General features: G+C 32.5%; 3 protein-coding genes across 8 annotated transcripts; all 3 read left to right on the top strand.

Annotated features, from left to right (window-relative positions):
- Positions 1-1,721: 1,721 nt before the first annotated feature.
- LOC105202125 lies at positions 1,722-8,981 on the top strand. The gene is made up of 3 exons (XM_011170516.3): positions 1,722-1,980; positions 5,392-5,555; positions 7,187-8,981. Exons 2-3 carry the CDS (start codon positions 5,408-5,410, stop codon positions 7,537-7,539), a joined length of 501 nt encoding a protein of 166 aa, XP_011168818.1. The 5' UTR covers positions 1,722-1,980; positions 5,392-5,407; the 3' UTR covers positions 7,540-8,981.
- Positions 8,982-9,714: 733 nt separating this feature from the next.
- On the top strand, positions 9,715-16,026 carry LOC105204023 (microtubule-associated protein RP/EB family member 1). Of its 5 annotated transcripts, none has more exons than XM_039450495.1 (7): positions 9,715-9,943; positions 10,533-10,818; positions 12,257-12,497; positions 12,908-12,955; positions 13,822-13,913; positions 13,994-14,152; positions 14,368-16,026. In XM_039450495.1, exons 2-7 carry the CDS (start codon positions 10,552-10,554, stop codon positions 14,434-14,436), a joined length of 876 nt encoding a protein of 291 aa, XP_039306429.1. In that variant the 5' UTR covers positions 9,715-9,943; positions 10,533-10,551; the 3' UTR covers positions 14,437-16,026. The 5 variants fall into 5 exon arrangements, with proteins under 5 accessions (XP_039306429.1, XP_025990100.2, XP_039306432.1 ...); XM_039450496.1 differs by having other exon boundaries at positions 9,766-9,992; XM_039450497.1 differs by lacking the exon at positions 9,715-9,943 and adding an exon at positions 10,240-10,261.
- A 229-nt stretch (positions 16,027-16,255) lies between these two features.
- LOC105202133 (protein starmaker) lies at positions 16,256-26,060 on the top strand. Of its 2 annotated transcripts, XM_026134313.2 has the most exons (11): positions 16,256-16,990; positions 19,842-19,893; positions 19,976-20,147; positions 20,219-20,373; positions 20,594-20,668; positions 20,766-20,918; positions 21,291-21,443; positions 21,739-21,951; positions 22,373-22,562; positions 24,112-24,192; positions 24,318-26,060. In XM_026134313.2, the coding sequence occupies exons 2-11, from the start codon at positions 19,867-19,869 to the stop codon at positions 24,431-24,433; spliced, it is 1,335 nt and encodes a 444-aa protein (XP_025990098.1). In that variant the 5' UTR covers positions 16,256-16,990; positions 19,842-19,866; the 3' UTR covers positions 24,434-26,060. The 2 variants fall into 2 exon arrangements, with proteins under 2 accessions (XP_025990098.1, XP_025990099.1); XM_026134314.2 differs by lacking the exon at positions 20,766-20,918.
- Positions 26,061-27,742: the final 1,682 nt, after the last annotated feature.

The following is a 27,742-nucleotide window of genomic DNA, read 5'->3' as shown; positions in this document are numbered from 1 at the left end:
TCAGCTTTGTCGATATTGGTCAAAAATTTGTGTCATTACCTCCCGGACTATTAATAGTGTTATAAACGTTTTACAGCCGACTGCATGTTTTCGGTCTTGTTCTGGGGGTTGTAGATTCTCTTTAAGGATCCATCCATTTTTCGTGCGCGGACGGTGCCTTGAGTGTTATTATTGCGCGTATCCTCTACACAGAAAAAAATTAATATCCAATCAACAATTCATTGTTTCATATATAAGCAAGGTTCTTTGAATTCTTCTAAAAAGATTTTATATTCTTGCTTGTACATAAAACAATGAATTGTTGATTTCACACTAATTTTTTTCTGTGTAATAACGCGTTACAACATTGCGTACTAGCGTTTGTTTGTAATAATCATAATCGGTATCGTTTGCCGAATGTTCTGGTGCGCTCCTCTATTTCTTATTCCCTTCGTCGTCCGAAGCGAAGAGAAAGAAAACGTCGGAGAAATTGTACTTGGCTAAACGCGCAATCATCGCGTTATAATAACACGCGCGGTGCTCGTGTCTCTCTTTTTTTCTCCATAAATTCGTACATCAAGATGAATATTATGAGGTTTCTTCCTCTTTTTTTTTCGTGATATCCTATGACTTTTAAAGTCATGTCACGCCGATAAATACGAGATAAGTGGTAGTAAGAAAGTTTTTCGAGCGTCAAACAGAAATCTACATGATAGAAGCGAAATAAATTACGACATCTGCGAGAGAGCGTGTTCGCAGAAACACGAGAGGGGACCAAAAAGGACACGTGCAGTCGTGAAAATCTGATCGATAAATCATTTATTTTCGAGTACTTTATCTCAAACGTCGTTACGATTCGGTCTGCATGTTTATTGCGTGTCTATTTAACAGTAGTGGATTATAACGTGTCAATCCATAAAAAAACTAAACAAATCGATTATCTCATTGAAGATAAATTAATATAAGAACAAGACAAAAATTTTACACCGAGAAAAGGGATATTTCGGGCACCTACTTTCTAAAAAAAGAAAAAGATAAATGCGGCATAATATGTAAATGGATATAAAAAATGGACTATACCAAAATAAAAGCGCTTTTAGTTTTTGAATTCTATATTCAGCTTGATTGACTCATTTATAAATGATTATATCCCTAAAAGCCCACAATATTCTTATACAAATATTATTAAAAATTAAAATATTATTATAAATATTTTGAAAATATTATTTAATATTTCTAAAATATAGAAATATTCTGTTAATGTTAAATTTTCATTTTTTATAATACTTTTAGTGTTTTTCCTTTATACCTACAGAATATTATAAAAATATTATAATATATTAATTAGAATATTAATATTTAATATTACAGAAATAACCCTCTTTTTATATACGGCAAAATGCAAAGGTTTTACAAATTTTTCTTTTCAAATATAAAAAAATATTTCGTTAAAAACAATTTTTATATTAATCGACAATATAAAGTTTCTATTGGAAGTTTATTTTGGCACAACTCAAATGGAGTAAATAGTGCTTAATAAATTAAAAATTTTGGATGCGTGCAGCATATATACTGGAATTGCCCTACATTTTACGGTCACATTTAGCTCACGATAATTCCAGCTAGAGCTGATTCGAATCGTGGACCCAAGGTCATCCCGTCGTTTGGCCGCATCAATATTATCGCAAAATGGTTCAACGACCGTCACAGTAGTGGTGGGTAATGGTGGTGGTGGTGGTGGTGGTGATGGTGATGGTGATGGTGATGATAATGGAGGTGGAGGTGGAAGCGGAGGTGGCGGCTCGTCATGGTGGGGATGCACGTGTCGTCCCTTTCGTCATCTTTATATAACAATCCGAATCAATTCAAGCCTTCGCCTCGTGTACTTCACGGATATAACATAGTGATTGCACGTCGTAGTTCAGTCGATTTGTGACCATCGGCGCGTGTAAGTCAATGAAAGAGGAACGACAACGTTGGGTAACAATTCTTGCGCGCTCCGTAAGTATATGTATACGATGTGTACATATATAATTTTTTTTTTAATTTATTTATCTTCATACTTATTTTTACATTTTTGTATATATATATTGATCATACAAGATCAATGATATACAGTTGAGATATTTCACCATAAATTTTATGTTATTCGTCGCAGCAAAAATTTGATTAAGTTATGGTAATAACGTATCGTATCAACTTTCATAAATTATTTTGTAAATGGACATTTCAATCAAATGGAACTCGAATATTTCTTCCATAGAATATTATGACATTTTTGCATTTAATTGTAAGATTTAATTCTTAATTATATATTCCTACATCGCTCATTTGTTAGAACAGATTACATAAGTAACTCAAAAAAATAAGGTTTTCTGAAAAACAAGTTAGAACGTTTTGAATCATTAAATCATTAGATCAATAAAATAATGAAAATGTTATTTTTAAATGCGATTTTAACGTAATATTTAATTGTAGTGGAATAAATGGATCATTAGCTTTTCATTCAATGTACTGAGTTCTCAAGTTGAATGAATTAGGGCCATAACAATGAATTAGAGCCAGTTTCGCATTCTCCGGTTAACTTAACTGACCGGTTAAATGTCAACAATGAATGATTATTTCTGGTCAATTCTACTTAACGACAAATGCAATTGGTCAATTCCAGTAGGAAAATCAGTCGATTATGTTAATCTGTGATGGTGAAAATAGCCATTAGTGATGGTCCATAATCTTGCTTCAAGAGTCCGGAAGCCATATGGTTAAAAGAAATTGACTAACCATAGTCGATTTTTCTTCTCACATTCAACTGTAATTAGTTAATTTCTTACGATCTTACGGCTAACGGCAAGGTTCTTAAAGTAAGGTTGTAGAGCGACACTTAAAAACAATACTTTTGACTTGTAATACTCTTGAAATTTTCTTTTTTTACTTTTTTTTACAAATAGAAGCTCAATTACATAAATTTGCCAATAATAATAAAAACTCCAAAGATTCGTTCTTTTCTTGCATTCTTTTTTATACCATGATTCTAGCAAAGAAGAATAGCGAGAAGATAAGAGGCTTTATTAGAGGCAATACAATTTCTTAGAGAGTTTCTTCATGTTTCAGCGCAAATCTTTTAGATACAATCACACTATTTCAATACTAATTTATAATTTGGCTAAATGAATAAGTATAAATATTTATTTTCAGTTAAATATTACATGAGAATTGCTGATAGAGCTAAAACCAACGGCACGTAAATAATTTCATACATATTTTGAAAAACTGGGATGCTTTCCATTTTTACTTGTTTTCATGAACATATTAGATCCTTACACACGTTGATAATCTTGCTCGCCTTCCCCTTATACGTCAACAAAAACGGTATTGTGCAAACGATTCATGTGCAAGGTCCATATATTTGCGCATATCTGTGAAATTTAACCTTGAATGTGAACAGAGAGAAAGGAGGAGAATGGATCCTGGGAAAATAAGTAATGTATTTTAAGAGTATATAATACACGAGTAAGAAAGAATCGCTCATGCCTTGTCGTCCATCCTTCTTCGACACGCGCTGACTAGCAATAAGAGAAAATACGTATGGACACAAGTTCGAATCGTTAAATTTTGCAGTTGCCACGTGTTCTTTATGAGTTCCTCGAATGTAGAGAAAAAAAAAACCAAGAATTTGGTATCTACAGTAAATTCGCGGAACATGATAAGAGGATGAGGAAAGGAGGAACGTCAATTACGTAATTGTTATTTCTTCCGGTTGCGTTTATCTCCCAATCTGAAAGTTTCAATGCAATGTCTATGCGTAGTTATTAAAAAATTACGAATCAAATGGAATTCAATCTTTCTCAACAAAAACTGAAATTATGAAGTTGAATAAATGATAGTTGTTATTATTAAATAATTATTTGATAAATGATCAAACTCTAAACCAAGTTATTAAATTAAATTTAAATAGCTATCCAATTTGCGCAATTTTAATTGACTTAGAAATAAGCAATTCCATCAGTGAGTTCTTGTTTTTGAAATGTATTTGAAACTTATCTAAAAAGGCGTTTCGAATTAAGATGTATTTAATAGTATGTAAGTATATATGAAAAATATGAAAAATATTAAAGTCTAAGATAATTTATAATTGTTTTTTATATACGAATCAAGTATATGTTCTTCTGAGAAGTCTTTCTCTTTACAAAATGCAAAAAAATTAAGATTATTTATACAACTTTTTTTTCTAAAAAAATTATCAATTTTAAGATTTATATATTTATTTATATATCTTCTATGTATCTTCAACAATGTAAAAAATATTGTTAAAAAATATTTATTTAGTTAAAAAATAAAATAACGACCAAAGAGCGAATATGACATTAAAAAAATGATTGACTTCTATTTTAGCATACATCCGAACAATTAATCAGAGAAGTGAGTTGAGTAACGCTGTTACGTCACCTCTACTTTTTTTATAATAACGATTTGGTAATGTCATTATGCAACTTTTTATAAGGTCAGGATTAGGTTAATCACTTTTGACAAACAACTTGTTATTAAATGAAAAAAAGGGTACGCAACCACTTAACTAACAAATTATTTTTTTCAATAAGCAATAGTAAAAAGTTATTTGTCAAAATTTTGATTATTTCAACTCTGACGTTAATATTATCGTAATGAAAAATTGTAACGTTTTTATCAATTTATTCATTATTACATAAAAATAAAAAGCAACGTGTTACTTATAATGCGTTAGTCCCTATCTTCCATGTCTTTAGTATATCCATGTCTATTTAGAACTTAAATCTGTAAAATTCCGCAATTTTGAAACCAATATCTTTTTTGCTGTGATAAGGGCTTTTTTAAACTTAGTAATGTCAATTTGGAATCGATGTCATTTTGTATTTTTAATTTTTTCTTAAAATAAAACCTGAAGTTAATGCTCTACATATACCTATTAATAAATAAAATAAAATAAAATTTTTTTATGTTTTCTTGAGTCAAGTTACGGAGTTCGTAAAAAAGCAAGTTTTTTCAGAAGCCTTCGTCATTATTTTTTATCTTTTACACAAATTAATACTTTTTTTAACAATTTTTATTTTACATATTGTTAAAAATACATATAATAAATTTGAAATCAATCCGTCACGTTGTTTTATAAAAAAATTCGTAGAAATAGTTTTAGTTTATTCGAAAGAGAAAATATTAGTTCATGATTCATTTTTAATGCCAAAAATTTCTATGAATTATATATATAATATATAATTTGTGTAATATCAGGTAGTGACATGTTTTTAAAGTGCATTCTTCATTATAAGCAAGAAAAAATTAATTTTTACAGCACTAAAAATAGAAATAAGTGCATGTTTTTATTAAACGACATTAAATGGTGTGGTAAACCGATAATACGAAATTTGTGTTTTTCAGGATTCTTGCATTGAGAATGGTACCGACTGTAGCAGAGTTTCCAACTGCGGAAACTTCCGTTAATTTGCGCACTCGTCGTCAACGCTCTCCAAATGATACGAAATGGGAGAGATACGCCTTGTCTCCAGAGGATTACAGAAGATTCGTCATGCAAAGTAGAAAAGGTAAAAAAAAAATATGTTGAATTGCTTGATTATATTTTATTTTAGACGATTATTATTTTAGACGGTTATTTTAAATTTTAAAATTTCATCAAATTCTTGCGATTCAGGATATGTATTATGAAACTGGTCGGAATGAATTTCGACCGGAATTATTCAGTTATTCCACAAATTTCTTTTGTATCTTTTATGGAAAACAGAATAATTTCGATAGGAATCTGTTCCGAAGAGTTCCCTACTACATACCCTGGTCGTAATATCTCATAATTTTTACGATAACATACATTTTCAATTCGAATCACAAACGCAAACAATTCTCGCTATAGAAGTCTCTCGTGTTGCGTCGCACGTGGCAAGGTTTTTCGCAAGTTTGCTTGAAATTGAAAAAACTAAGAGATAAATATTAAATGCATGTTTAAAAGGGAGGGTGCATTTTAAAATGTAAATCCCTGTATCACTTTATAATTTTTTTAAAGTAAATTACTTTCTACGCATTTTATTTCATGTTAAATTTTTTAACGTCTAAATGTTTAAAAAAAAAGATTATAGTTCTCCGCTGTTAAAAACAGACGATCGAGAAATAAAAAAGTTTGTTTGAAAATTATGTTTAATTTGTTACCCAATAGAGTATTTTTGTGACTTTGATTTCAAATAAACAAAGAAAAAGACAATAAATGATTACGAGAAATGTAAAATTATGACGTCAAATATCAAATAATAAAAAAAAGTTCGTTTTCCAAGTTTGATGATACTTTTGTAAATTGTTTTATGTTATGATAAGTTTTCTTTTTATTCTCCGGCTGGAGAGCTAATGCCTTCAGCCTTCCGCTATATGGCACAGGGTCACTTTATGATAAGTTTTATAGTTATTAGTTGTTATAAGTTTACAGTTGTTTAAACCTTATAACGTTATAACACACTTTCTAACTTTAGTCCATCAGCCGATACACTGACACGTGCAAAATTTCTTGAAACTTTTTATTCTTAGTATAAAAAAATCACATTGCGCAAACTTTTTTTAGTTACTTGAAAGCATCAAAATCTTTAAAGCATTTTTTTCTATAAAATTGTTTTTTTTTTTTTTACTTAACGTATCTACCTTTTTCTTGGGGAGTACAATTTCTATCAAACTGTTTTTATAATTACTTTCAATCTCTTCAGATATGAACGGAGTATAATTTAATTCGTTGGTTTTAAAAACTCATAATTGAAAAGAAAAGAATAAAGAAAACTTTTTTTTATAAAATTGTTTATTTATTTTTATACATCTTTTTCTTGGAACAGAACCAGACTGTTTTTTATCTTTTTTTTCAATCTCTTAAGAAATAAATGGACTATGATTTAATCTATTGATTTAAAAACTCATAATTAGAAAAAAAGAATAAGAAAAAGATTGATTCGCATATTGAGCAGATGTGAGAAAGAGGAAGATAAAACTAAATAGTTTTGCTCTATGATCTCGTATTTGCATCCTCCCCCTTTTGAAGTAAAGCAAAGCTCGCTACAAACATTTTTCGCCCACGATCCCTCGTAATCCTCATATCCTCGTAAATCCCTCGTGCTCGCCCGAGAGATTTACCATTTCGCGCGTTATTTCCGACGCGTTTCTGATTTTTTTTCAATCGTTCCCGCAGATCTCTCAAGCAGTACCGTGCGCACGATAATTCTCGTAAACCGCAACCGTATCCATCAAAAGCGTTCGAACGCGTTGTGGGTGGAAAGACGAAGAATCCTCCGTTCTAGGACGATTAATCCGGAAAATCAGCAGCAAGAGTCGCAAGTGTCGTCACATTCGGAAGACTCGTCCTCCACGGAGAAAGGCATTATCTCGGCATTATCATCCCCACGTATTATCGCTCCACGCTTTATCGTCCCCCAGCCTTATCGTGACGACGATAAGTTTGCGATAAGAGCTACCCTGGCGAAAATTCAAGGTTGGATGGGTGAAATAAATATAAATAACGAAGCGGGAGTCTGTGCTGGATGAAACAAGAAAAATTGTTTATCAATCTCAGTAAGATCGACATCCCCTGATGAAGTACAATATCTTTTACAACTCGACGATAGATTTCGACTACTTTTTAGAGAATAATAGACAACTAAAGCAACAATTTAAAAAATAATAGCTAAATTTGTTATCATATTACTGTAAAAATGTAACGACACTACTGTTACAGATAGAAAAAAGAACGATTGTTAAGATACTGGTAATGGTATTACAAATGACACATTACTTCTCAACCTTGTATTATATATTAGAATACGTAATTTTACATGAAAAAATTTTATTTTAGTATACTACGCGGTTTATACCCAGAAATATGATGCATTTTACGAAAAAGAAAAATCAAAGAGATCGATATTTACAAACAGAAATTAACACCATACCACAATGTAATATGTTGAAGTCTAATCGTATGAATATTCGATGCTTACTGTTAATCGTATGAATACAATTTACTTTTAAGTTCGATTACTTAATATATTTCATGAGAAATGTAAGCTAGGATCATCTGATTGTATGCAGCGGTTGGATTTATGAGTATGCTCAAGATTAGAAGAAGCTAGGCCAACAACTTTCATACGATATCCTTATATTAATTTGATGTATGTACGACATTCAGTCGTTAACGTATAAAACATGCAAAAATTATCGCAAACTTTTTAATCATGATTTGAATTTTACAATCATTTCGCATATCTGTCAGAAAAAAACGGTCATGTAAGCATAATAACATATCTAAAGAAAAAATTTGATATTTTTCGCAAATATAATAAATCCTTATTTATTTTACGATTGCAATGTATTTTAAGATATCTAACGAATTGAAAGCAATATTAATACCGCATTTAATCTACTTTAGAAGTGTGTGATAAAATCATAGTTACACATATATTACTAAACCTACCGCAAATATTTGATCAATATTTAATTAAACGTTTGATAATTATATCTCAATGTATTATCTTCATTAAACATTAATACTAAACTAAATATAATTTTTTTTCTTAACCGGTCATGTGATCGGTCACGGTAGGAATAGGTATACATAAAATGTCGGTAGGTTTAGTAACATACATTTTAGAGATATAAATAAACATATTTTTTTAGCATTATATTCAATCAAACTGTATGCGAATAAAGAGAATTTGTGCTTAAAGTGTATGTACGCGCTACTTTCAACACTGCTACTACAATCATTGCTACTACAAATACTGGCAATACAAATCTATAATAAGCGATAATTAAATAATATTTAGATTCAATGTAGTGATTAGACCTAATGTTCATCGTAATATTTACTGTACGTATTTACATAAGAATATTTTAGTATCGACATGATACTAAAATATTTTATGAATCCAATCTTATTATACATATACGATGGACGTGCGTGTGCATGCGTAAGAATAAATCTATTATAAAAACATTTACAATTGTCTTGTAATATCACTGTGCTAATTAGTTCTCGCTAATGGAAAAAACGGAATCAAATATATTATTTAATTATTTAATATTATTATTATAAGGAATTAGTATCTATTTAACAGAGCAATATTCACAATTATATCATATTTTATTACATGTATTTGTAGGTCTAGCTTGTGACTTAAAAATAATTGTGAAAATATATACTACACAAACTACATGTTGTATTTCCCAAGATTTTTTAAAGAAAGAACAGTCTTTATTACTGTAAAAATTTTGAACTGGTTAACTGATATATGACATTTTTATATTATAAGAACAAAGTAATGTTATACATCGTATAATTACTTATTAACACCTTTAATTTCTTCATCGCTCAATTTTATTTTAATGTTACGAGCATTATAAATAAAATTGACACGCGTGACTGACAATGAGTATAATGCGTGGGATAAGATATAAATGTATGTATGTACATACATACAGACAATAATAAATAAAAAATCACGCAAACGTAGACGTAATTAATCATTTGTGTATGTACATTCTCGAGCCCCTGTTATGGATGCAGCACGCGGGCACGCATCAAATTTTATCGACAGCAAAATGCATGTTAGCACGGACAACAACCCACATTATTTTTAACGACGGGTCGCAAAATGGATGTGACTTTTAGTTCACATTCCGGCCGAAATGGATATGGGTCGTTAGTGTATGTACCGGGAGTTTTGCAGCGTTGCAGGAAAAAGGCCGGCATGGCCGCTCTCAGGTCCCTCTCTGCCTCCGGCAGTTAGCCATCTGTTTTCCCGTGTGATCCGTGCCGCCACGCCGGCCAATCGCGCTCGAAGAAACCGTTAAGAGTTTCCGTTGTATGCGCGTTTAAACGATCTAGTGCACATTTGTCATCTGCGTGCCGTGAACCACTCCCGTGCGGTGTTGTCCTGTGTTTTCGCGAATCTCGGTAAGTCGAACACGGAATTCGTGGCTGGATCGGACGGCGCCGTTGCAAGGTACGCACTCGAATGACGGGCGGCGGCAACGGCGGCGGCAACGGCGGCGGCAGCGGCGGTCGCACGAGGTCACCCGAGTGGCGATCTCGTGCACCGAAATCACGATGAGAATAAAGAATGCCGAATATGTCGACCGCGACAGTTTCGTACCAAAAAAAGCAAATGGAATTTGCCGTCCGCCCCGGCAGATCTACTCAAGCTCGGTCGTCAGGGACTGATCAGTCCCCCCGACCCGACCGTGCTCCGAGACGTGACGGGAATTCTTTGATGTATTAAAGCTTCAGTTATTGTTCGAGATCCCTCCCGTTGACTTAATAGTTAATTTACTGGACAATACTGAGTTGCGGTGCAATCGCGGTTTTATTGCTCCTCTGGTTTCCAGAAGCCGATAATCGTGCTAATAGTCTGAATCTCATATAGTCTAATAGTCTGACTCGCGACTAATCGCGGCACGTTACTACGCAATGCCTGTTGCATTCTAGAATTGGCCAAATATATGCCAATACGTTAATGCCTAATCTATTATTCTTTGCCTTCCAGCTAAAACAAACGGAGAAACATGGCTGTTAATGTGTATGCCACAAATATGACGTCCGACAATCTCAGTCGGCACGATATGCTTGCATGGGTGAACGACTGCCTGCAGTCCTCGTTCACCAAGATTGAAGAGCTTTGCACCGGAGCAGTTTATTGTCAGTTCATGGACATGCTCTTCCCGAATAGTGTACCTTTGAAAAGGGTCAAGTTCAAGACCAATCTGGAACACGAATATATACAGAATTTCAAAATTCTCCAAGGTGGTTTCAAAAAGATGAATGTGGATAAGGTAAGAGCAAATAGCTATCTTCTTTCCTCTAGCTAGCTCAGATCACTAAACTTTAAAAACAAATCTCTATTCAGAACGCAATTATAATGATATTAGTGCGCTGTTTGCGTTACTCTAACCTTGTTTTAAATGTAAAAAGCAATAAAGAATAATGTAAGAGTGCACTAATATCTTCAAAAAACACCTTTTAAATATGGGTTAATCAATATGTAGGGTGAAAGATTTATTCAAAAGAAAAAAAGATTATTTTAGACGAATATCAAAAGGTAAGCCATTGTGATATTGGGCAGTATAAACTGCAATGTTACTTCAAAATTTAGAGATTGCATTCCCGCGTGTAATATAGCATAAACTTTGCGCGAGGCTGGATGAAATCATAATGACACAACAGTGGAAATGGTTCAGGTAATACCAGTGGACAAGCTGATAAAAGGGCGCTTTCAAGATAACTTTGAGTTTCTACAGTGGTTCAAAAAGTTTTTTGACGCAAATTACGACGGGCGTGAATATGACGCTTACGATGCGCGTGGCTGCATACCACTAGGTTCCGGCGTGGATGGAACGCACACTTTGTCGAATCCTCAGTTGGTACCCTTACCGCCGCAATCAAAACAGTTGCAAATTCAACAAAGACACATACAGCAACGTAACATCGTTCCGCGGCAGCAACAGGGTATATTGTTGCAGTCTCGATTTTACGCGGCCGCTTCTTGCATGCTGCTGTATGTTTAGATAATGTTTCACAAGAACAATACACATGCACATGCACATGCAACTTATAGCGCAATAGCATTATGTTTTAATTTGTTTCAGTCACAATTTTTTAAACTTATGTGCATAAACATGTGTGTTACAAGCTATTTTTACAGTGTTACATGCAAGTACACATACTTCACATTACATGCACTTTTCTTTTCTATGTCACGGACATTTGAATATCCAACACAGAAATCGAGTTAATCTGTAGATGTAGAAATAAGTTGCATATATATTTATATGTAAAGGTCGCGACACAGGCTCTTGCATAGCTGCATAACCGTATGCATAAAGAAATTGATTGGTCCATTTCCTTGTGCATGATGCTAACGGGCCAATCAACTTCCTTATGCATACGATTATGCAGCTATGCAAAAGCCTGTGCTGTGACCTTAAATCATTGATATGCACTGTTGAAATAATTTTCCTATGTGTGTATATTATATATATATATATATATTAGACTGTTAAATATTTCCTTTACATGTATTCTAATTTTCTACAGAGCGCGATAAGAGGAATTCCAGGATTCTGTTTATTTTTAAATCATAAAAAAACGTTGATTTTTTTAGCGTTAAAATCGATTAATTTTAACATAGAATTGTGCTCATTTGGAATTCATTTATATTTGATTTTGTTTTATTTTCTTTTGTTGCACACATCTTCCGCTCCTCCTTTGCAGATTGTGCCAATTGATAGGCTGGTGAAAGGCAGGTTCCAAGACAACTTTGAATTTTTACAATGGTTCAAGAAATTCTTTGACGCAAACTACTCGGGAGCGGAGCCATACGATGCGCTTGCTATGCGAGGAGGGGAGCCTATGGGTAGTGGCGGAAGTAATGCACCTCGTGGTGGTTCTAACGTGAAACGTGCTTCTCCACGTGACACAATAAATTCAACTAAACCGGCTCCTCGTACTACTGGTACATCATTTAATGACTTTACTCTGATGCGAACAAAATTTGAATCTTAACACCATTAAAAAGAATGGGATCTGATAGTATAGAAAGAGAATAGTCTCTTTACAAATGCAATTTGAAACTTGTACATTAACACGGATTTTATACTAATGAATAATTGACTTGATGATTGCTTGATTATCCTTTGATACACATTATGAAAATCTGATTGATCTTATACTGCAACAGGCAAGGTAAATATTACCGAGTCTATAGGAGGATTAAACTATCGAAACAATTTATTCAACACTAAGAAGTTCATAATGTAGAAATTTACATACTTCTCAATTGCTAAATATTTCAACAACAGGAGTTTCAGTTATCGGTTATTGCATAATGCATTCTCAATAACTTGAAATGAAATTTGCCTTTAGGTGAGGGACATCCATCTACCATGCGTGCAGATAGTACAAACACTTTAGGTGAAATTTAATCTCTTTTTGTTTTTAATTGTAACTCTTGTTACTTATATTTTGCTTCTCTAGCTCCGTATAAGTTTTAATACTGAGATATATGAAGGAAAGTATAGAGTAAATTATGTGTGTGTTCTTAGTAGGTGGTTCTGTATTCACCTGATTACATTCAAGTAATTTTATTAATAATGTAGTTTTATTAATATTGATTATTGCAATATGCCAACAAAAAAACTATTGAAACAGATAAAATTTCAGTGAATACATAATTCTGAGAATGAAATATGTAGTTATAATTATTAATATATGTAATTATAATACATTGTCCCCTCACTCTATGCAAGTACTATAATTTCTATTAATTTATGGTAATCATTTGTATCAGTAGTAGTCTTTAATCACTGTGCTATCACAACTTGTTAATATATTGTATTATTACATGTTATACAAGTTATTATACAAGTAACCCAGACAGCACCATGTCCAAAATTAGAATACAAGACATCTTTATATCTCTATTTTGAATATGCATACTGTTTGGGTGAAAATTATTTCTTATTTTTTAAAAGCATTGTCTTGCGATTTTTTCATTACATAATACAAAGATTTCATACATATGTCTGTATGATTTTAATTGCGATTGTAAAATACATATATATATATTTTTTTTTTGCATGATTTTAACTGTATTTATGCATGCATTGTTTTGCTTGCAGAAAGCTTGTATATTTATATATTTTAGGTAGCTTTGTTAATTTCTACATAAGTTACAATGGAGATACAAAAAAATATTCTCTGATTTATATTACAGAAATATAAATAATTATTTTATGATTTTAACATAATGTTTTAAAACGATGCATTTTTTTATCTAGTAACTAAAGTTCAGCCGCCGTACCGCGCACAACCCAAAAACACAGTTGGCAACCGTGGAGACAATGGAAAAATTGAAGAGCTTAGTGCACAGGTATAATATTTTACTCAGTTATTTTAGCAATAAATATTTTACCTACATGTCTTTCAATCAAAATTAATCAAATGTTTCAGTTGGTTGAACTGAAAATGTCGGTCGAAGGTCTGGAAAAGGAGAGAGATTTCTATTTCGGAAAATTACGTGACATAGAAGTCATGTGTCAAGATTGCGACAACAGCGGCGATCCTCCACCTATTGTACAGAAAATTTTAGAAGTCCTTTATGCAACAGAGGTAATTATATATATATATATATAATGTAATAATACAATATATTAACAAGTTGTGAGCACAGTGATATATATATATATATATATATATATATATATATATATATATATAACAAGTTGTGAGCACAGTGATATATATATATATATATATGTCTGCTAATTGAAATCGTTTTTCGATAAACGCCTCAAGTTATATCTCTATTTATGTTTTCTTTTTAGGATGGTTTTGCACCACCTGAAGAATTGGAAGGTGATGGACTTGCGCCCGACGATGAGGAGGAATATTAACCTTTTTTATTTACGGATGTAATTGAAATGAACAAGCAAATTATCCAAGTGCGTTTCAGTTTACCATGCCTGTGAGCCAGTATCACTATCCCTTGCATAATTATATAAGCTATTTTACATGAGCAAATTTAACAGTCTTAGCGCGAATGATACAGATGTTTTGTTAATAAAGTTCACTGAAATCATCAAGATTCGCACAATGTTAGACTAGACTTAAGTTGAGTGCACTTGAATAACTTGTTCTTTATTAGCCGTTGACGCGCGCACGAAGGAAGAAAATTGAAAGGGATTATTGAAGAAGGAAATTTAACTAGTAATCTATCACAAATTGTCGCAATTCCTTATAGCGTTAAAATGGTAGAGTTCCGAAGATCAATGGCTCTTGAATTGTTTCAAAAATTTATGGATACCGATACCTATTGATGTTATCCACATCCGTACTGTTACGTAGCGACTACGTTAACTACACACTTTTTTAATGCGTGAGTGTTCTGTTTGTAATTGTATTAAGTTTGTATCGATAATGAATCACGAAGCTCCCATGAACAAATTTGTCTTCTGAAATCATCTATAATATTAATCCTATTGAAAAATTCGGTTGAAAGCTGCTCAATTTGTTCCACTTGTTTTCTATGTGCAATATGCTCAATGCACTCAGCGATTTCGTGTGAAGCAATAGGTTTTCATTATTTCATTTAGCAAAATAAATTTCGATATATAATTTTAATAATTAAAATCTCAGTTTCGCTTTGACATTTTATCTGCATTTTACCAATATAAAAACTTGCATAAAAATATTTGTAGGGATACCAACACCACATACTTATAGTCCAAATATTTTTATTTCAGTGAATTAGATAGTGTGCGCTTCGTGAAAACAGATTGTACGAGACAAAACGCGATACGCTTATACACTTGATTGAATTACAAAGATGTGAAAGACTTTGAAGTTAGAGCTCATATTGAAAGATTCATCTATTAAAGTTTATCCCGTACAAATCAATTTTAAAAAAGACACAATCATGTTTGCATCTCCATGACAGTCTCTCGGGATATAAGAATGGCCTTAAAACGTGGTGAATTTGAGATTTTGATAAAATACTCAAAATCGCAGGAGTAAGCGCGAACTGTTTCTTCATTATATCATAGAAGCACCATCAATTGCGATGCTGCTACATCTCACTTTCATAAAAAAAAAAAAAAAAAAAAGGTAAAATCATACGTTCCGAGAGCAGACGAGTGAGAGGGACAACGAGCGAAAGAGTTACGGCATGTAGACGTTTTGCGAACGCTTACGTGTTTTTGGCATGTGTGTGTGCTTTCAATATTATTAGTTTCGATTGTCGAGATCAACATTCATTGTAGATGCGGCGTTATAATCGAATTAATTTAAGCGAAAAGCGTCGATCATCATGAAATTGTATTTAGGATGTAATTTGCATTACGTGCTACGTCTTTATTAAACTCCAGCAAGACAGAAGAATACAGTTGGCTTGCATTCTGTTCATCGCTCTTTATGCGCGCATATGTGCTGCAAAATTAAAAATTTTAATGCCAATATAATAAACGTTTAATAAAATCGATCTCAAATACAGATTGTTTTCGAATCCTTAAATGTTTCGAAATATTTTGTACAATCAAGAATATTGATAATTTTTATTATAATTTTTTAATGTAAATTCGCGAGAGAAAGAGAGAAAAGTCTTGAATTAACGCTAAGTTACAATCTTGTAATTATGTAGTTAATTCCATAAATCCGTATAAAAAATAAAGCTATCAAAGATAAATTATCCGTTGTAAAAAATTAATTTTGATGTAGAAACGTGACGTAATAAATGGCACAAACTTTTTTAACGTTTTATTGCAAGATGTATATTAAGAATATGAAATAGATATAGAGGTAAACGATGTGATTGTAAATCTTATAATTAGCTAGAAAAAAGTCTATGAAGATATGTGCTTTCAAATATTCATGAACAGTAACTTAAAAATGTTTTAAATATGAATATATTTTAACTGGAAAAAAAATATATATATATAATTTTTAGACTGATTAGACGAAAAATTTGCAATACTTTCTGCCAGTATATTTGTGTTAAAGTTTCTTTTTTTCTGAAGTTGTGTTGCGGTAAATGCGTTTCTTCGTATTTCGCTTTACTAGAAATGCGTGTTGCGTGATCGATGCATTTCTAATAATTAGCTTGCATGCAATCTAACGCGCAGAAATAAATACATCGCAAGTTTGATTTTCTTTTTGGGATTCGAAAAATCGCTGCGGGCCCTTACATGTAAGGCGCCGCTTATACACTCTTAATTGTTGTTACGTTACTGTCCGTGAAACTTCTGCTTTCCCAGTTCGCGCTCAACATCTCGCAGTCACAAAAGTGTCGGCTTCGTTCGCGCGTGATTGAGTATTCTTCAGGAGCACAGTTTCCGTTAACGATCGCAAAAGACACTGTTCTAGGACATTGCAGCACGTTATCGCGACAAAAGTCATAATCAACAGCAGTAACAGCGATAGTTCTGTATCCAGTCTTTGTATTTGCAATAAGAGGTAATTGAAGCTAGAGTTTAAAAACAGGCAGGTTGCAAATATCACTTGTGACTCCAAGTCTCGAAGAAGTTTGATTAATAATTAACTGAAAAAGTTTCCTATTATACTGCGCTTTAATCAGATTTGTTATGTAAAGAAAGATTACATCTACCAATTTTTATATAACTGCAGAAATCAATTATTTAATAAGATTTTAGTTTGTAGATAAATAGTATCGAAATCACACAACTGGAGATTTATGTATTGACCAATGTGTGATGCTATTTCAAACTCTCTGTCCTTTCTGACCCAAACATTCTAAACACTCGATCAAATTATTTAGTAGAATCAACGGACAAGAGAGAGGCATGTTAGATTTTGACAAATAATGATGTTTCGAAACGAATTCTAAACGAATAATGAGTTAGTTTATTTATCAACGAACAGATAAACGATTTATGACGGTGATTATTTTTGATTTTTATTGTTTATGCTGTAGTAGTTTTTCTCAAATAATTACTCGGAAATGCGTTTGCAAAAAACTTTGTCATTGTTAAAATACAATAAAATCTTAGAGAATGCTTATAAATCTGTCGTCAATAATTTTTACATAATTTTTTTTATGATACGCAATTTAGTAGATATACTTCAAAAATAATGACCAATTATATACGTTGTTGTATAAAATTTATAACAATTGGCGGCTTTGTTCAAAATAATTCCAATAATACGGCTGGAAGATTTCATATCTTTTTAGCTTAATCACGTGTATGTGTGTGTGTGTGTGTGTGTGTGTGTGTGTGTGTGTGTGTGTGTTTGTGTGTGTGTGTGTGTGGACACACGCTCACTACATGTTCAACGAAAAAAAATCATTTCTTTTTCTTATATTGTGCCGATAGGCAGCATAAGATTTGACGGTCAAGACGATTTGCTGTATGAAAACGAAAACACGATAAAAGCCGAAAAACGCAAATATCGTTGACTACGATAACAAGGTGACTCGTGTAAATAAGTGAGTAAAATGATAGTGGTCGAGTTAGATTTTTACTAGACAGCGCACAGACACACTTCTTAATTATCGCTCGACATATAATGTAAAACAACACGGAGCGGTCTCGCGCTGCATTTACTTGGCGCAAGACTCTACCGTGTCTCTTGATATACGGTTGTCTAAGATATTGACCATTATCTATTTAATCCTGGACTTTCGAAATCAAAGAGAATACAATCAAATAACTTTACGGATACTATAAAACGTCATTAATCACATGTCTCTAATTTATAAACTTTGCCCTTAGACCATATTTCTGAATATTAAAAATGGAGAGTGAACAGCTTCGAGAAATTTTATTCGCGCGAATCTGTTAATAATATTGACATTTCGCTAATCTAAAGTTCAAGCTATGTTGCATCACAGCATGGATTATGCTTAAAAAAATTAAATATATTAATCAATTCATTATGTATCCATTTGTCAATCCATTATATATAATAAATTTTTATATTAAAGATTCAATATCTGGATTTAGAATAAAAATAAAAATTAATTAAATACTAAATTAAAGATATTAACATATTGTTTATTTTAACATACATGTAACTTACAAAATGTTTTAACTCTATTATTTATTTTATTATATCCTATCGTTAAGCTGCATTCATTTAATTTGCGAAAGAAAAATATACTAAATTGTCATTATCTGTTAAATTACAAATTATAAAATTGAAATAAATTACATTGACATATCACAGAGATTTAGCTAAAATTATTTTTGCAAATTATAATTTTACAAAAAAATATGTCTCGTTTCTATAAATAAATTAATACATACAGATAAATTAAAATCTATTCGATTATAAAACGACAAATATTAAAAAATTGCAAACATTAAAATTATAAATATAAAAATTATAAATTGTAAACATTAACTCAGTTATTTTTAAGTATATTCTTTACGGTTTATTGTAATATTTTTGGAAATTAAAAATTGTTTTGTTGAAATTGCAAGAATTTCTGTAAGTATAAATCGCCGATATGATATATACATATATATATATATATATATATATATATATATATGTATATATATAAACGAATGCAAGAAAAACTACGCGCGTAGATCAATGCCGTATGATAAAATCCATAAAACGTATCTTTTGGATATTTTTCATCGAGACGCTAAATTCATCTGTTGATGATCGTGTGCATATTGTGTTTTACGACGAGAATATAGGATTTCTTTCGGCGTTCCGCCCTGATAAGCCGAGGTCGTGCCTTCTCGATAATAATTTATCATCGTCGCTTTCTTCATTGTCTATTTTGCATTTATGAGTCATTAGGACTTAACTTGAGTCATTAAGACTTAACGGGGGAAATTTTTATTCATGTACTCTGATCGCGGACTATCATTAGGGTACTGTCTCCGTACAAACATTAATTACTCATATACGTTGTAGAATCCCATTCTTCAACGCGAAGCATTTGCATTTTATGAAAATCTTCACTGAATCATTATTAAATCACATCTTCGCTCACAGATGATGAAAACGAATAGAAGTAATTAAATCAATATTAATTAATAATGTAGCAGAAGCAGTTAAATCAACGCTGCTATCTGGATAAATTTCTGGATAAATATACATTTACGTTTTTTGTCATAGGGGAAGAATACGTAAGGAAATGTATGCTTATTTTCGTTGAAAAGATCGATGAGACTTATTTTCGCGACTTATCCCTTGTTATACACTACAACAGTTGTAATTTCTGATTCTTCCTTTTAAAAAGATAACATGGTTTTTTACTCCGTTGCCTTAAAATTAAATTGATAATTAACATGGACAAGTCCGTTTATACTCTTAAATGATTTTTTAGATATTTATTCACTTCCGATATAAATATGGCCATGGCAAGTTCATCAAAGACAGTAAGCATTTCAAAATTATATCTATAGAAATATATTCTGATGAATGTTCGACTGATCGAGCAAATTATTCTTCACTCGTTAGACAATCGATGAGACACCGCAAGAGAATTATATTTGGATGGAACTGAGATTGCTGCAATCAATCGTGGTGCAGAGCAGGTTGGGTCAGACAGTGCTGAAACTCGTGGATAATTTCCTATGGACCGCAGAGAAGTGTATGGAATGGAGTCTACCTAGACACGAAGTGGGCGAAGGTGCGATTTAAGAATCATTTTAATGAAAAATAGTTTTCTCGACGATCGAGCTTGCATGAACGCTATTTCAGATGAAAATCGAAAAGATTCGGGAAAGCCATGTCTCGTGAGACCATTGCCATGGCTTTTGTTCCTGCCGAGCTTAGTGATGCTGCGTGTAATCAAAGTGACAATGAATGTAGGTGCTTTCATATTGGGCTATTCTCAAATCACATCGAGTGGAATGGTACGTCCATTTTACGTGTTTCATAGTTTAACGTTAATGTTATCGCATTAATTAAAAAAATAAAGATCAACGAAAATAAGCCTCACTGCATCGATGTTTCCTCTATAAAACGCTTGAGCAGTTTTAGAACTCGTTAAATGTTATTTAACATTATTTGTCTTGTTTTATTCGCGTTCATTTGTTTCAATTTTTGTTTATCGTTCAATATATTTTTCGACAGATAAGATTCGTGCAGATAAGTCGTAGGTATCTGAATGCCGCAATGAACAAAGGGAAAGAGAAACACGAGATCAAGGTAAGATGCGCGTTTTTTGTTGGTGAAACGTAACAAATGCAACAACTGCAGAAAGATAATAAAATTAGCACGATAATAGTCTCGGTGGTGGGTGTAGGACAAGAGACCATCGATGAATGAGGCCAAGAAGGCCCTGATCAGGTCCATTCGTCTGACCTTGTCGAGTCTATCCTGCCTGGATACATCCAAACCCTCATTGTCACCACCGCCCACTAAAATTCACGTTAGTAGCATCCTCGATCCCGATCCAGTAAGTAGAACGCATCCATTAGTTTTAGCCCTACGTAAACGTAAATCACATATGTTCAATTGTACTTTTTTTATTGTATAATTATATCAAATTTTAAAAGTATAATAATTTATCCTTTTTTCCAAATATTTTAATCAAGAATTTTTTTGTTAGCACATTTTTTTTCCTTTTGTTTATTTTACAAATGGATTTGCCTTCCGGCAGATTTTGTTCATCTACTATTAAAAATCTTGAGAAACAAATATCTAAGATAATCGTAAATATGAGTTTAAGTAAAATTACGATTACTCTTTCAAGAATTATACTATTATCTTCATTATATTGAGACTAATAAAATATTCGATAAACAACAACGAAACATTTTTTTTCAAGGTAACAACATCGGAAGAAAAGTCAGTGGATTCTACGACAAAAGTAAAAGATTCAACGAGCGAAGCGGAGAAAGAGGAGAAGAAGGAGGAGACTTTAAATGAGAAGCTCGATCGACTCGCTTTGGAGAACAGCGAGGACGATGAAGATTTCGACGTGAGTAACCAAGTTTCACAGTTCAATATTTGATGTTCATTTTCTCATATTGGATGCTGTCATTAAATTCATAGTCGATTCAATTCATTCACAAGGCATTTCATATTCACAATCAATTCGCGGATTCGAAGAAAACTCGGTAACTTGACCCTTCTTCGACAGATAGCCCGCAGCGGCTTCGACGATACGCCACTCGCTTCATTTATATTTTTAGTACGATGTTGCACATGTATGTGCTTTTGCACACGATAGGGAAGATTTATCTGGTCACGTTTTCGCCTATCGTTTTTTTCAGCCAGCCAAATGTTCTTTGAGCGACACGAGCGACGACGACGATGACGAGAACAGCGACGATGGCAACGTGTCCCCGACTGAAGTTCTCGACATCATTGAGGACACTAAGGCATTCCAGAAAAGTCTGAATCACATCGAACAATTTTTGAAAGCCGAACAACAGACTTCCACATTGACTACCCACCAGGAATTAGTCGAGCCGGTTTGCGGGAAGGTAAACACCTCGAAAGATCCCACCCTTACGGATAATTTTGAAGATTAAGGAATAAGAGGAATAAGAGAATCGATCTGTCGTGTGTGGTTGTCTTGTGTTTACTCAACAGTATATGCTCCAAATGAGAATAAGCGCCCGAGTGAAGTAGACGCGCGATACTTTTAGCGTTTCTTTGATGAATCCACCGCATCGTATCTTTCAGCTTCAAACGAAATGCTAGTGTTGTAATGTAAATTAATTAAAATAGCAAAATATTCGTGTATATCCATACGAAATGCTAATAGCCATATGCGATTTTTCGCGCAGTACGAATGAAATGGTACATCGAGAACATGGTACATCGGTATCGAGGAACGTTGATAGCGTATTTAGGGAGCGTATTTTTCACGCAGTACGTAATGTGCTTGTTGAACGTATTTAGAGATCGTCGGCCAAGGAGAGCCGCGATAAGGTAGAAGAGCGCTTCGCGACTTCACGACGTATCGAATCGCCAGAGTGTTACACACCCGATAGATCCAGTCAGGAAGGCGAACCGACCTTCTACTCGCCGATCAGCTCGGACAGTGACGCGCCGAAGGAGTGCTCGATGTCATCAGTTTCGGTTGCTGAACGTAAGTGATTCTTCACGCGTCTGCATCTCCTGTGGCTGCGATCTCTCAATTAACTCTTTTTAGCTTAACTCTTTAACTTCTCGCTACCTTACGTTCCTCCTACCCGCGCTTCTGCATTCGCTACATGTGCATTCGCTTTCGTTCGCGGCGCCATGAATTCCCCGTTTCCTCGCATTACTGAAATCGCTTTCTGTCTTCTACTCAAGTATCATTCAATGGCTTTAAATATACATATATAATGAGTACGCGCATTAAGCTGTTGCGTCGATGTAAGCTCTTAACATTATTAGTGATCGTTATCGTTATTAATGATTAAATTGTAAAATATGAAGCAAACGTATCTACAATCTACGGGGCTTCTTATTTTACATGTGTTATATGTGTTACGATATATGCGATATTAATCTTATTTTGTATTAAGTTATGTGATTATATGCGATATTAATTTTCGACATATTTAAGAATTTTTGTTAAAAAGATAGTGTCTATCGTTATTAAATTATTTAAATTATTTTATCCGTTTTCTCTCGACAATCGTAAAATACAACACCAATAAACCGATCAAAGGCTAATTTAAATCATTTGTGTCAAAGGTAAATTTTGTATGACTTAATTGACTTTAGAAAGTAACACTACTTCCCGGCGTCACTAAAATGTTCATGTGAAAAAATACTGAAACTTGTACATCGGTTGTGTTTATTTAATCGATCGTTTATGCAAATTAGAAAAAATTTGAATAAACTATAAATAATTATAATAATTATAAATGAAATGGATTTGATTATAATTGCACGACCGATTTAATTGTTACAATTTTGTATGAAATATATATCGACATCACCAACAAAAAACATCGTGATTATATTTTTGGATAAAAACATTTTGCAAAAATGTTTCTTTAATATATAATCATGCACGTTTTGATATGACCGGATTTTCTAATCACATATCATTTGTAATAAATGTTAATCGTTCAAGAATGGATCATGCTTCTCTTAATATTGAATATATTCGTGTTGATAAATGTACTATTTATGATAATCTTTAAAAAAGAAAAAATACCTTAGAATTGAATCTAGCGTAATATTGTTCAATTAATTAGATCATGTCGAATTTATCGATTTGGATATGTCTTGTTGTATATTTTAAATATCTGTTATTAAAAGATACTCCATCATGTTAAGCAAGTAAAATATATGTCCGTAAATAAAAATCACTGAACAAAAACTCCTTTTTTGTTTTATAATATCTTTTTTACAAAATTTAAGCGGTTTGAAATAATCTTAATATCCAATCTGGTGTTGGATTTTATGCCCTGCTGAAGTGATACGCATATTCTATGAAATATTCATGAAATATTTGTAATATGACTTAAAGACTCTTTTCTATATATACATATATAATAGTATCAATGAGCTTGTGGTAAACCTGGGAAGAACTGGTGATCGAAAAACTTGATATTGGTGCAGTAATGCTATATTATTTACATTGCATATAATCGCATATTAAATAAATAAAGTCAATTACATTGAAATTATTAATTGTTTAGAACGTATCCCAAGAAAAATCTTAAAGACAAATGTCAATGGCGAAGCACGTTTTATCTCATCGTCAACATCAACGATTTCAGGTATACCATCAGTTACGCCTTTTGCATGCGTTTTTCATAACTATATTATATAAAATTTATTCTGATTTGTTTTAATCAACTTGTCTCAAAAAATTAATATTTATTTATTTATTTTTTTTTTATAGAATCGAAATCATCCGGACAGATCAATAACGGCGCAGTAATGGAAAAGCGCAGTACAAATGTAAGTAAATATCATAAGGGTAAGCGGATGAGTCACGGTAATCGCAAGAAAAAGTAGTGAATTAATGAAAGCAAGAGCAAGAAGAAGAAGAAGAAAAGAAAGAACAAAATCCCTTCGAGACAAGAGATTATTATCGATGATACAATATCGAACGTTATTGAAAGTTACGCAATTGTCGAGAATTAAACACGATTTCGATTGAAAGATATTTATCCGTCTCAGTCAAGAGATATTACAAAGATATCAGGTTTTCAAGACATATATCCGAATAACAGTCGAGTTTGTAAAAAAAATCTCCAAGTCATCGTAATCACTTATTTTTAAAAATCATTTGATGAATTAAAATGCTTGCAGACGTTTCTGTTTCTCTGGGAAATTTTATTCGAGCTGCGACTGTCCAAAGTATATAGCTGGTCCAAAGTATAACTGGTTCAAAGTACGTCGTCATTATCATATTCATTCGAACGCAGTTGAGTTTCTTTCCATAATAATGCAATTATAATTTGCATGATGAGATAGAAAAAGAAATAATATAATATATAATTTTGAATCGCTCGAAATCCGTTCGTCAGTCGACACTTATTGATGATATAATAGCAAATTAATTGAACGATCACCGATTCGCAACTCCGAAAAATACGTAGGATGTTCCTCATTTAGATGGTTTTATCTTTTTCCGAATCCGGTTTAACGATAAGCTTTACGATAGAAAGTTTGTAGGCAAGCGGAAACTGCTTCTAAATCGCAGCGGTACGTTCAAAGTACACAAGCATTATCATTTTTAGACGAAACATCGTATCTGTCTCGACAATTGCGTAATTGTGATCATGAAAGTTGTGTCTTCGATAGTGCAAACGCAGCGCGTGCAAATATATGGTTAAAGTTTGCGTATTATCTCCGGAACATTGTTGAACTGATTTTTTTGGACATACTCGTTTATTTATATAATAACGTCTGTAGCAATAATTATTATATCTTATTAATTGAGTAGCTCGATATAAAGGTAGAAATCAACTAAAATTCAATTTTTATCGACGCACATTTGTATCTTATATAACATGCAAACTTTGAATATTTTCGTTAGACTATAAAAAAAGACTATACGTTAATGCAGAAGTAAAAAATACTTTATATCATTTTTTAAATCTATTTTGTTACTCAAAGCGAAATAAGAAGTCATAGTACTTTCACACACTAGTTTAAAGCATTAGCGTTATAACGTATGCGTTATAGCAGTTAAAGCATTAGCGGTATTCAAGTTATAATTCTAAAAATGTTTTCTTTAGCGGTATAATAAAAATATTTAACGTCATCATCCATTTCTTTCAAAGCAATTGTAGCAATTGCATTTCTCGATTAATGATGATCACATATCATCGATAAGCAAAGTGAAATAATTACTGTTATACGCTTATTCCTTAGTAGTTATTTCGTGTGTCTGTAATTTTGATTACTTTTATTTCGATTATCAAAATGCAAAATATGCACGAAGATCGACAACGATGTAATGTATAATTGTTATATTTATATAATCTCTAATTAATATATTAAATTGAATTATAATTATTGTCCTTTCTCGTAAATGTACGATAATATTTAACGGAGATTGTTTTATATTATTATTATTAAATATAGATATTATTTTGATCATAAATTATGATCGATAATAAATTATTTAATCATATGAACACGCTTCTTATTGATTACCGAAAGATTATTGCATTTGTTATACATATATCAACTAAAAGTCACAATATGCACACATTGCATCGGCAATACACAACCGATGATAAAATAATCTAAATCAATACCAAGCGAAATGATTGATAGCTCGTTACGACCCCTTATCTTTCAAGGCACAAATTTTTGCGTCGAAATTATATCAATCTTTTACACGCTACGGCGCTCTCAATTTCTTTACCCCACCTTTCCATAAAATTATTAGAGATACCGCGAACGTGTCCATTTTTGCGACGCGCAACTCGCCCTTATCATTTTAACCGCGATAAGTAAAGATTAGACCCATATGTCATAGATGTGTTGGATGGACAGATAAACGGTGTCACGGCGTTCTGGAAATTTAACGAACAAGTTAAACCACGCGATAATAGTATCCAACATCACGTGCGCTTAAATTGCATAATCATGGATCGCAATTATTAAATCATTAGGTCATTTTTCCTTAAATAATGATTTTTACCATTGTTGATTTTTAAGACAACGCTTAATGTTTCTTATCTTGAGACGCAAAATGATGCTACTCGCAATAATTACAGCAATTAATAAGTATTACGTGAAGTGACGTGAGGATCGGCTTATCTGTGCGAATTGCTGCATAAATAAATACAGATAGTGAGGAAAACGATGTTACTTTATCAAGTGCACTCGTAGCGGGCTCCGTTCGGTAGCACTTGTCCGGTTAAGCCGCGGATACTTCACCTCGAGGGTCTCTTGTCATTAACAAATTGTAAGGTAGCTACCGATTGTCGAGTAGCAGCAACAATTGGCCGATTACTACCTCTCCAGAGTTGCTGTTTCTCATTTAGAATTCAATGCATTCACATTATTGTTATCTGAAAATTTTTTTATCTTTGCAACTTTACGTCGGAATGCACTTCAGATGATAATTTACAGCAATCATCCATGTGTATTGATACGAATCGATCAACGAGAATGAAACTCTGCGATTGTACAACAACCAAAACAACATAATTACAAAATAATATCGATAATAGTAATAAAAACGTTCTTGTGTTGACTGAAATTACGCTACGTCAGCACGGCCTGGTAGAAAATCCCAGCCTGGCAATACACTATCGATTATTATCTTAAAATCATTTTATATCTGGTAGATACGGTAATCAATAATTTTCTTCTTTTTTTTCGTTTGCATTTAAGTAAAGACGCAGATAACAGGTAAAGATTTTCCTTTTTAGTCTTTGAATTACACGTGCGTAATAATGCAACGCATTTTGGGCACAATACAATCTACATACATTATTTATTAGATGTACAAGTTAATTCCGTGTGCTTTTTTTCAATTCAAAGTTTATTCATAAAGAAAAACAAATTGAGGTTTAAAATAATTTCTATTATTTTTTTTTTAATTTTGCTCCGTCTGTCAAGTCGCCGACAAATATTTTCGCGAAAAAAACTCGGCAATTTTAAATCGATAAAAATTTCGAAATTTTTACGAACATCTACTATCTTAAAACGTGTATCAGCCAGGTGATATTAGGGCAACGAAACGGGCAGTAATTCAGCGAGATTAGGTCTGAAGAAAAATCTACATAAAAGAGAATTTTCCATTTTAAAACACAAGTGACATCTTATTCTTGCTACATATGACCGAATGTTCTGCTACAA

The sequence above is a fragment of the Solenopsis invicta genome, chromosome 6 (genome assembly GCF_016802725.1).
Source record: "Solenopsis invicta isolate M01_SB chromosome 6, UNIL_Sinv_3.0, whole genome shotgun sequence".
Lineage (NCBI taxonomy): Eukaryota > Metazoa > Arthropoda > Insecta > Hymenoptera > Formicidae > Solenopsis > Solenopsis invicta.
This window is presented reverse-complemented; position numbering and strand designations above follow the sequence as displayed.